At 36.7% G+C, this 11200-nt stretch overlaps 1 protein-coding gene across 5 annotated transcripts in view; it reads left to right on the top strand.

Moving 5' to 3' along the window:
- RAB28 (RAB28, member RAS oncogene family) overlaps positions 1-11200 on the top strand; it is a 63735-nt gene that overhangs the window by 14778 nt on the left and 37757 nt on the right. For all 5 annotated transcript variants that reach the window (XR_010998572.1, XR_010998573.1, XR_010998574.1 and 2 more), the window contains exon 4: positions 7086-7215. Coding sequence is in view for 2 of the 5 variants with exons in the window: in XM_068188693.1 (XP_068044794.1) it covers positions 7086-7215 (130 nt within the window). In the remaining 3 variants the exon portion in view is untranslated. The remainder of the gene's footprint in view (positions 1-7085; positions 7216-11200) is intronic.

Raw genomic sequence — 11200 nt, 5'->3', positions numbered from 1 at the left:
TTACTAATTATTATTAATTATTTACAAAACATTGTTTGTAAGTTTATGAATAGCACCAGTTTTGGGAGGAATGGTCACTGTGCCATTGTAGGGCTGCTACTGAGAGAGACCATGACCAACTGAAGGAGCAGACCAACAGAAACCTTGTGAGGTTCAGCTGATGACAGATGCCAAGTCCTGCACCTGGTACAGAATAATTTTATGCAGATGGGAATCAACTGGAGAGTGTGCAGTGAAGGGCCACAAAGGGGAATAATGGTCTGGAGGATCTCTCCTATGAGAAAAGACTGAGATCTGTGACTGTTCAGCCTGGATAATAAAATGCTAATCAATATATATACACCATGCAGGAAGGATGCAAAGAAGAGAGAAGCAGGCTTTTTTGTGTGGTGTCTATTGACAGAACCAGAGCAATAGGCACAAACTGACACACAGGGGAATCTTTCTGAACATCAGGAAACACATTTTCTGCTGTGGGGATGACTGAGAACTGGCACAAGTTGACCAGAGAAGTTGTAGAGTCTCCATCCTCAGAGATACTCAAAAGCAGTCTGGACATGGTTCTGAGCAGCTGGCTTTGTGCGACACTGCTTGAACAGGAGCATTGAACCAAATGACTTCTAGAGGTTCCTTCCAACCTCAGTCATTCTGTGAAATGGCTTTGGAGGAAGAAGCTCTTGGATGGGTGTCTTATTGAGGTAAAAAACCAGTTGAATGGGACTTTGCAATGCATCCTTGCAACAGTAAAAGCTAATTGAGTACTGATCTGTGTTTTTAAGAATGAAGTAGTCAAATCAAGGAAAGTAAATATCATGATCTCTGAGGCTACATATCATGGTACAATATCATGATTTTTGAGGCTACTGTGTTCAGTTTGGGGTTCCCCAGTGCAAGAGAGCCTTTAAAATATTGAAGTAACCTGAGTAAAGGTTGCTGCAAAAAAAGTGTATGTAAGTGTCTATGATTTGCACTTGGTCAGCGTGTGTGGTGCAGCTGGGATTTTAAACATCTTGTTTATAAAGTACACAAGCTGTACAGATGCAGATAAAGCAGATGATTTGGATCTGCTGCAGAAATTGTTTGTGTATTTGTCAAATCTAAATAATTCAGATTTAAAGTACGTGTGGAATTGTTTGCAGCATACCTATAGTATGTGCTGTGCCTTTAATCCAGCATTTGCAGGTGCCCATAGCCTTGTGTAGATTTCCATCTATCTGATCATTGTGAGATTCAGAAATATAAGCTGCTGAATTCTTATTTTTGTGCTCAGAAATCTATGTGTATGGTAGGCCTACTTCTAAAATCCTATGGCCAGCTGGAGATAGAAGTTTAAATAATCTCCAGCAACTGAAAAGATTATGGTCTGCAGTTCACCTGATCTTGGTTGAAATTTGATCAGGATATCAACAAGAGTAAATGGAGCATCCGTCTATACTTCACTGCAAAAACTTGCCACTGGAGGTTTCTTTCTCTCTAATGAGAGATGAATCAATTCTCTAGGATAGATCTTTTGATTAGGTTACTGTTAAGATGCCATATTTTGATTGAGAATCCCCTATTTCTTGTGCCATGTTTTAAAATAAGAATGGCAGATTTGAGCATGAGAACTTGCATTGGTTACAGTTGGAGAAATTGCAGTTTACTTCTGTCTTTAAGGAGTTGCTTTCTCCCTGCATTTTTCATTTTTTCCTCTGATATTGCTCATTTATTGCTCATGTGGTTGCTGCATCCTATCTTGGTAGCTGAATTTCAGTGGTGGAGCAGAAGAACTCTGCAAGCTGTGGGGAAAAGAAGAGCCCTTGTTCATTATAAAGGGTGTTAATAATCAACACTAACTGAAAGCTATTTAAAACTACCACAATTATCTCAGAATTGAGAGATGCTGAGAGTAATTGTGTAGTCAGTTGCCACAGCTGTACTGATAGAGAATAAATAATTCAATTAAGGCAACTTATTCACATGTATTTGAGTGACCACATCCTCAGTATCAGCAAAGACAGCAGTGGTTAAGTATGTGTGGACTGTAAGCTGCTTTCATTTGCAAAAAACTCTGTTTTCATCTGCACATTTCTGCAATAATTAAGTTGTTCTTTACTAAATTAATATTCTGTGACTAGAAAAAAAACCCCTAGAAGTTTGGCCTGACTAATTTTATAATATTAATGAAAATTTGAAAGTTTAGCTCCTTGATGCAAAAGTCAGTCATAGGACGAGGGTAGCTGAGGATAAATGAAGAAGAAAACATGTGTTTTTAATTATTGTTTTCTCTAGCTTCCTTTTATTGTGACAGATCTTGATATAAGCTTGGCATGTCTTAAATTTTGATTATCAGTACAAATATATTGCCTGGTTACAGCACTTCCATACTAGCACTTCAGTTCTGAAATAAGGCTGCTGCTGTTCGCGTGGTAAATCTTTCAGAAGCACTCCCACAGCTTACCTGTTAATTGCTGCCCCTACCCACATATCTAGTTTAAATTATCTTTAAGATCTGGCATATGCTACATCATAAATTGGCTTGTTAATAGGAGTACTGCAGACTCCACTTTCTCCAGGGAGCAGCGAATAATTTCTGCAATATTCTCAGTTTCCAGTGACCTATTTTTGAAAATGCTCTATAATTCCTAAACAAAAAGCACTCACATGTGCACTAACGTAGGCAAAATGTCTCTTACTAGAGTGTAATTATGCAAGCAGGGACCATTCACCATGTTGCTGGAGACTAGAGAATCAATGTGCTGTTCTTGGCATGTCATCTACCATGTGTTTCAAGCCTCTTTCATGGCAGGGAAATACAGTACTTTTGTGTAAAAATGCCAGTGTTATTTTTCCTCCTTAATTCCTCACACATAACGGGGAAACAACAGCTTTTATGCTGTCTACTTAGTCTGTACTCCATATACTGTAAGTTTGTGGAAAATAGGATGTATTTTTTTTAAGCAATTATGGGATTTCTCTGTTAAATAAAAGAAAAAGATGGAATACATTTTAGCCATGGAGTTGTGACTAGTCTTTCATTAATTATCTGTATCATACTAAGTTGCTTATAGAGTGCTGTTGTGGTGAAAATCTAAGCAGAAAGTATTCTTTATGACCTCGATGCCATGCTGCCTTTTTTGCATCTATGTGATGTTATACCTGCCATCTTTGTTTTTTGAAAGTGCAGCAAATATTGACAAGACTAAAAAAATGTTTATGAAAAGAATGTGCTTTAGAAGCAGTGTTTTAGATCACAGCGAAAGGGACCAAAAGGAGGTTAAGTCAGCTCTACTTGCAAACTTTGTTAAATGATTTCTTTGATGGTAAATCCACTGTGAATACCCTTTCATCCGAAGGGGTAGGTAGGCTACAGTTGTCTAGAGGACATGAAGCAGAGTAGAATTTTGATGATGAATTGGTTAGAAAGAGTTGGCTAACCTTAAATGCTCAGACTTTCTTATTTTTTCTCCATCAAACTCTGATGAGTGCTGAAGATGGTTTAGATAATAAGCTCTTCTGTAAGCTGGTTAGACAACTCGACAGCTGGTGAAAGAAGCATTGCTGTGTGCTCTTTCCTCATTTACAACTTCCAGCATTATGGCTGGCATTTTTTACTTTTACCATACCTATCCTTTAGATTGTGTTTCTTTTCCACTGAGCATTTAATAACATAAGTATGTCCTTCCTAGAGCAAAACTTAGATTGTGAGACAATTACATATGTGCCCGGGTATTTGGGTAGTTAAAAAAATAGTCAGGAGAAATTAACTGAGATTAACTTAGAGATGCAAGATATTAAGGAATAAATTGCACCAAAATTGGAAGAGGGAGAGTGGATGTTAAATATTAGATTTGATTGGTAAAGAAGGAAAGATAGCAAGGGCAAAGTTTGGTGTCATAATTCTTAATTTCCTTGAAGGAACTGATGAAATCTGTTCCTCAGAAATTAATAGCAACTATAGAAATATAAGGAACAAAACCTGAAGTTTGCCAAGGAGTTAATAACATTGGAGGAAATGAGATAGATTGGTATTGCTGTCATAAGAAAGGAGTTGGAGGGATCTCAATAGGATCTGTTACTCTCCTTCAAAGCCATCTGTCTGTAATGACTTCTAGCTTCTAGCAACCTTCAAACACTTTGGAGTGTTGATGACTGTTATAGGTGATGTATTTCAGAGCTTTGCTATTCTTACAGTCTCCATAGGGTTTTTTTTTTTTTTTGTTTGTTTTGTTTGTTTGCTTGGTTTTAGTACTCTTGCTATAATCTTCTTGCTGTGAGTTAAACCTTTAACCACATGTTGTATTGATCACAGACTCGTAAGAAAGTTCAGGGTGGAGGGATGTCAGGAGGTTGGTAGTAAAACACTCTCTAAGTAGGATCAACTGAGAGATCAGCTGGAGCTAGACTGGTAAGGGATCTATTGAGTTCCTGCTTGTAAACTTCTAAGGATGGAGACTGAGCAACCTCTGGTCAACCTGCTTTATTTTCCTCATGGTGAAAAAGCTGTTCATTAGTTATGGTTTGAATTTCTCTTATTTCAGCTTATGCCCACTAAGTTTTATCCTGCTGTGCACTAGTGTGAAGAGCCTGGTTCTATCTCCTTCATTGCTTCCTCATGGGTATGGGAAGGCTGCTTTTAGGTCCTCCCAGTGCTGCTTCCTCTCCATGCTGAAGAATTTGGGTTTGTTCATCTCTTCTTCATAAAACAAGTGCTCCAGCCTCTGATCATCTTGCTAGCCCTCTGCTTAAGTTATTTCACTTTTCTGATGTCTTGAGGGGCCTAAAGATGTGTTCTGACTGGATGTGTTCTTTTAGATATGATCCAACAAGTAGAAAAGGTTGAGTAGAAAAGTTTGCTGGACTGGTGGCTGTACTTCTGCTAATACAGCCCAGGATCACGTTGGTTAGCCTTGCTGCCAGGGAGTGTTGCTGGCTCGTGTTGCAGCCGGAATAGCTGTTAGTAAAGTCCAGGGTAAGGAAGCAGAAATGGCCTTTGCATAGTATCCACAGATGTTTAATTCAGCCATGCGGTGAGATGTTCAGGGTCCAAGGGCAGGACTCATCGGGAGAGTCCAGGTCCCCATGTATCAAGAGGTAGGGGCTGAAATGTGGTATCTGGGCAGTACAAAGATGAGGGCCAATAGGGGAATATAGAGGGAGTGGCTGAGGGACACAGGAACAAGGGAAGGAGCCAGTGGGGTCGAGCAGCTTTTGAGGGAAACTTCTTGTGTCTCTCTAACCCAGGAAATGCCTCTTAGGGTCTCCACAGGCTTGGATTTGGTCTGCTGTCTGGCAAGACCTGCAGGTCATTTTGAGTTGCTCTCCAGCCAGTCATGTATTGCTCCCCTCAGCCTGTATTGTTCATCCCTTCTAAGCTGCAGGACTTTGCACTTATTCTTGTTGAATGTTGAAAGGTTGCTGTTCATCCATTCCTTGAGCATGTCTACATACCCTTTTATGGTAACCCTGCCTTAGGGCACATTGGCTGGTCTTCCCAATTTAGTGGCTTCTGCAAACTATGTATAAAAGCATATATAAAGAGAACTCCTGTTATCTTCTCTTAAAACTTGTACCAGCATCATCATACCTACCATAAGTCATGCGTTTGTTGAAGCAGTCAGGTTTTTTTTTTCCACTTTTTTCATGTCAGTCATGGTTTCCATGGCTGTTAACCACTGTTACTGGTTTCTTCTAGTGTACCCTTTTTTGACCTTCAAGTGTCCAAAGATGGATGCATTATTTCACCTGGAATGTTTTATGCCAGTGTGATATTTGCAAAATAAGCTCGGCAAATTCAGCTGTGAGCTGTAACTCCTTGATCATATTATATGGAACCTGCTACAGAGCCAGATGCTTCCTATTGTGGACTTGATTATTGCTTCCTTTGAACTTGTCATGGTATTTATTGAATTGCATCTTATTATTTTTTACACTGTTTGTCATCATAAACTCTGAACTCTCCTCAAGTAGTCTTGCTGTCTGTACTAACTTGTTGCCAAATATGAAATTATTAAGTAAGTGTACACTCTGTTTTGTGATCTAAGGCTCTCCTTATGATCTAAGGCACTCCTTTTAACTATCAGTTAAAACTGGGCCCAGACAAATGCCTGAAAAAATTTGAAAAATCTTTTCTATTGACATTAGGTCATTGACCCAGCTATTTTTGTATGGATCATATTGTTTTATCAGAATATTTGTGAAAATTTAATGTGAGAAACAGTGTGCAGATGTAGAGTTTTTTTTGACAGGTGTGAGCTCCATGAGAACAAGTGTGATTGAAACCAATTCTGACTTCATTCCTCCTTTGCAAGATGCTGACTTTATTAAGGTGTAGTGGAAAGCAGAGACAGAAGACTCAATAAGATCTGAGAGTTGATCTTAGAATTGTGGAGGGGACAGGGATGACATTTGGATTGTTAATAGGCTGTGCTTTACAATATTGGATATTTGTGCTGAGGAAACATCAGCAGTGTCCACTTTGTGTAACCTGTAGCTTGGCCCAAAACCTCAGAAATATATGGAACTACTTTTTGAGTGCTTACCATGTCTTTAGGTTCTCTTTTGAAAATTTAAAGCTTGCCAATACTCCTTACTTATCTTCTACAACACTGAAGGAATGGAATCTGGCCTTTATCCCCAAAAGACAGCAGAAACATTACAGACAATGTGCAGAAATGTAAAATTGAACTTCCTTTTTCTTTTGTTCAAAAAAGGGAACATTGAAACTGCAACTAATAATTGTTAAAATAAAAGACCTTCTCCAGTGTAATTTTTATCCTCCTGTTAGTGTGAAATGCTATTTTGGGTTTATCATAAAGCATATGCAGTTTGTAATAGTTCTGATATAACTAATTGTGCTCTAATTGTGACTGTGTTGCCATTTTTTTCCTGAAACATGCATTTGGAACACATGAAATGGAGGAGAAATACTGTAATAATGTGTATAGTATAGAAATATATAATTCCTTTAACTGAGCCTCAAAAGATGTGATGCCATTATTTGTTAATGCTCTATTCTATGACAATAATAATTTAGACTGATGCAAATCTTACGGTGTTAAATTCTTTTACAATCTGTAACATTTTAAACGTGTCTTTTTATTTAGGGCATTCTCTTGGTTTATGATATTACCAATGGCCAGAGTTTTGAAAATTTGGAAGACTGGTATAATGTGGTAAAAAAAGTGAATGAAGGATCAGAAACACAGCCACTTGTGGCCTTGGTTGGAAATAAAAGTAAGTTCTCATATTTAAATATTAATTGAAATACTCTGGATGTGGTTTGCTGTTCAAAAAGTGACATAAGGTATAAATATTTAGCAAAATGCAACTAAATATTATCTTGTGTATTTTTGCTGTGTACAGATGACATATTTGGGTACACTTCAGTATTTTGGCTCTGGGCAGAGAGGTTATGTTATGGGACTTGCTGCATCATGCTTTGCCTAGGCTGCAGCTTCTCTCCCTGTGTCCTCTTTGCTTGGAGAGCAGCATGCAGGACTAGGGAGATCAGTCGCCCATGTTTGAATTTGATGGGGCCCCAGGATATAGCCATGGCATGTGTCTGGAATGGAGAGTTGGGAGCATTTCTGGATGTAGTAAAAGGTGTATTTCATGGTGCTAAATGTTAAGAGACTGCTGGATTAACTACTGGTATGTTTTTAAAAAACTACACTATGCATTAAGCATAATACTTGGGAGTTGCTTATCAGACTTTTTTTTAATGTTATCTGTAGTTGTGCACATGAGGTGATTTGTATTGTTCTGGGATTTTTTTTAACCTCCTTTTTGTGATCACATAAGTATGATATAATGGTTTTCTTCTGACCACCAAAATATTTTTGTCACTTTATATAATCATCACTTAGTTTCCTAATTCCCATTTCCAACTAAAAAATCTTACACAAACATTATTGTTAGCATATCTGATGTCTTGATCCTGGCATTCTTACCCATTTTTCTGTTGAAGAAGATAAAAGCAACATATACAAATTTTAGAATCCAAGTGGTAGAAGTGGATACATAATTTTTAAGCAGTATAAATATGTTATTTGAACAACAGAAAAATATTTGACTTTTTTTCACTTTCCAAATAATTTGTTTCTGTTTTACAGTGACCATGTTATGAACAAACCTGAGAAAAGGACCTTATCCAGAAAGTTAGAATTATTTAAAATAATTTGAAAACAATGTAGAGACAACACTTTCACTCAGAACCATTAATTGTAACATTTTGTGACATTAATTATGAAAGACTAATTTCCTGTGAAGAAAACAGAGAGGGTCTTAGAGTTACAATATATAAATAGCACTTCTGAAAGCATAACACTGACAGTGTTGTATTCTAGCAGACCAGAGTCAATAATACAGATTCTGTTGAAATTCAAATGAAAAATATTTTTCACTGGTTTCTATTTTGCCCTAAATTTGGACTTCCTAGCTGTAGTTCTGCAAATCATACTAAGTATTTGCAGTAAGATACATAAAACAATGTTCCTTTGCTGAAGTGGCACATAAGGTGTAGAAAATGATACATGGGTTTTGACTTGGAGGTGTTTTATTTCTGTTTTTTTCTCACATATACATGCCCACAAATCTGTAATATCAGATGTTTCCTTGGTAGTATCTGGAAATAGAATCTGGTTTCCTAGGTGAGTTTTCAGACAAATGCTGACACTGACTAGTGAAAGGGCTTTCATTTTATGAAAATAGCAGCTGAAGGAGCTACTTGCTGCCTTGTTTTCCTTCAGAAGCTGTGTATAAAGAAAAGCAGCAAAATACTGATTTCATGTGATGCTAGGGATGTTTGTTGCTGTTGCACATGTTGAGCATGCGGGGGACACTGTTTACAGAGGGATGTTTTTGCTTTATTTTTATTTCAGCATGATAAAAATTAGACTTTGAAAGTACATTGCTTTTCTGAATTCTGTAGTAGGATAAGAATATCTAGGAGACCTTCCACCCCAATTCTAAAAAATTAATCGTAGGCTCCTGTTGTTAACATAAATAGAAAGCAAGCATGGTGTCAACTCTCACATATTATGAAGAGATAAAACTACTGGTACTAACAAATTATTAAGGAGGAATCAGTCTGTTCAGCTTCTTTACTTAGTAAGTGATAAAACACTCATATGGAATGCAAGAGCAATAATAGGTTAAGAGCCAGGAAAAGCCATTTGATGAATTGATGAACTTACTTGACCTCATGCATCATTCAGAACAAATACTCCAGTGAGTGGTTTCTGTCTCAGGATTCTACTTGGTTTTTTTGAACTGTACATGTCTTTTAGGAAAATATCCAGGTAAGCTCACTGAAAGATTAGAAATGTCAATATCCACAGGCAAGTTATTCTAACACTTAACTTTCTTTCTGATAAAAGCTTTTAAAATTTGCCAAGAATGCAGTTATTTTCATTCATAGCATTTGGAAAGCTTTGGGCCAGTCTTTAGATACCTTGATAAGAATTTGGAAGCTCAACCTCTGTTTTGAAACTTTGGCTTAAAGTTAGTTGCTTGGGCTGTCCTTTGTTTCCTTAGTAATACTTTGTGAAATACATGTGCATTTTTTTCCATTCTGGGGGAGATATACCTGGATTCTCTCTAGGGAAAAAGCTATATCTTGGAAGAAAACAAAAAATATTTCTCTACTACAATATGATACAGAAAACTGTACGTTTTAATTCTATTAAATGAAAATAATTTCCCTGGGTAATTTTGTCATTGAAAGCAAATTATTTGATACATAGCAGTATATGGTCCATAATTGTTTACTACTGTTAAGTAATGCAGTTTTATAGGTAATTTATTAGCAGTTTCTGGTATCAATTTATAGTCATTTTGTGAAATGTTAAGTTTGTGGGGATTTCTCTAGTATTCCATAAAACTTGAAGAAATTGTTCAGTGCTGATTTAAATGAATCAGTGCTTGTTTTCACTGTTCTGGTTTATTGTGCATTGCAATAGATTAGCAGCATGAACACAGCAAGCTGCTGTGTCTGTTTAAAGCATGATAATTAGCTTCAGAGTGGTGTCAAGTTATTAAAATGTCCTGTAGTGATTCTAAGAGGTTAAGATTTACTCATGAAACATTGGAAAGGTAATTTCTACTTAAAAAGCTCCAGTCAGTTGCTGGTATCTTATGCATCAGAGATTTATTTGAAAATAGTAGAGCAGTATGAATTGACACCTAAATTCTGGAATATTGGAGCTTCCCACTTCTTTTTTGATTTGCCGTCCCCCCACTTTTTTTTTTTTTTTTTAATGAAGGTGTTTCATTGCCCACTAATTTATTACAAATAACTGGGGGAGCAAGAGCTTCAGACATGTAGATGTTATAAAACCAGGACTTGATTTAAGCTGTCTGGATTCCTTCTGGGTGCTTAGTTTCAGTTTTCATTCTTTTTTCCTTCCTGTATCTTTTTTCTTTTCTTCCATAGCCTGTCCTACATATTTGGTCAGAGAGAGTAGAAAACTGATTTCAATCAAGATCTTGCCCAGACCTGCTTTCTGCACCGATGTTCAGTTATCAATTGTTTCTCCACAGATTTTTGTCTATGCGTTTGATGAACAGCAGAAGGAATTATAAAATTTAATTTAGAGCTATTGTTTCCTATTAATTCTAAGTCATACGATCTTAATAATCCTGAACTTCACAGCTGATATTTAATCTTAAATTTGACTTTCCTAGTAACTTGTGTTATTTTATTCTTATTGAATACAAAGTATATTTGAAGTGTGCTTAAATCTGTGTTGCTAGTGACATTTGCTTTACACTCTTAACTGGGGAGTAAACCTTACTGTTAATTTTAACTTATGTTTTAGAGTTTCTATGCAATAACTCAAAACTTTTGTATATGTGTTGCTGTCAAATACTTTGATTTCTATGGTATAAATGAGACTATAGTTATCAAGTGAATGAATTGTGTTTTGTGCACTTAGGATCTTTACTTAAATTAGGTATTGATAAAGTTCAGTGATCACAATGGATCTTCTAGTCAGTAAGTGTGAATTGGAGAGGGTTTACCATGTTTTGTATGATTGATGTGTTTTCTTCCTTTCTACCTTGATGGCTTTATATATTTTCTTCCGTACTATCTATAAGCAGTCTCCTCAAGTGTCATACCAGCATTTTCAGTGGATATATTGTAAGCAAAAATTAACCCAGGTTGCATGGGAGCTATACTCATTTTGATTTATAGCTACCAAGATGGTCTTAGGGCGGT

This window comes from Anomalospiza imberbis, chromosome 4 (genome assembly GCF_031753505.1).
Source record: "Anomalospiza imberbis isolate Cuckoo-Finch-1a 21T00152 chromosome 4, ASM3175350v1, whole genome shotgun sequence".
In the NCBI taxonomy this organism is placed as follows: Eukaryota; Metazoa; Chordata; class Aves; order Passeriformes; family Viduidae; genus Anomalospiza; species Anomalospiza imberbis.
This window is presented reverse-complemented; position numbering and strand designations above follow the sequence as displayed.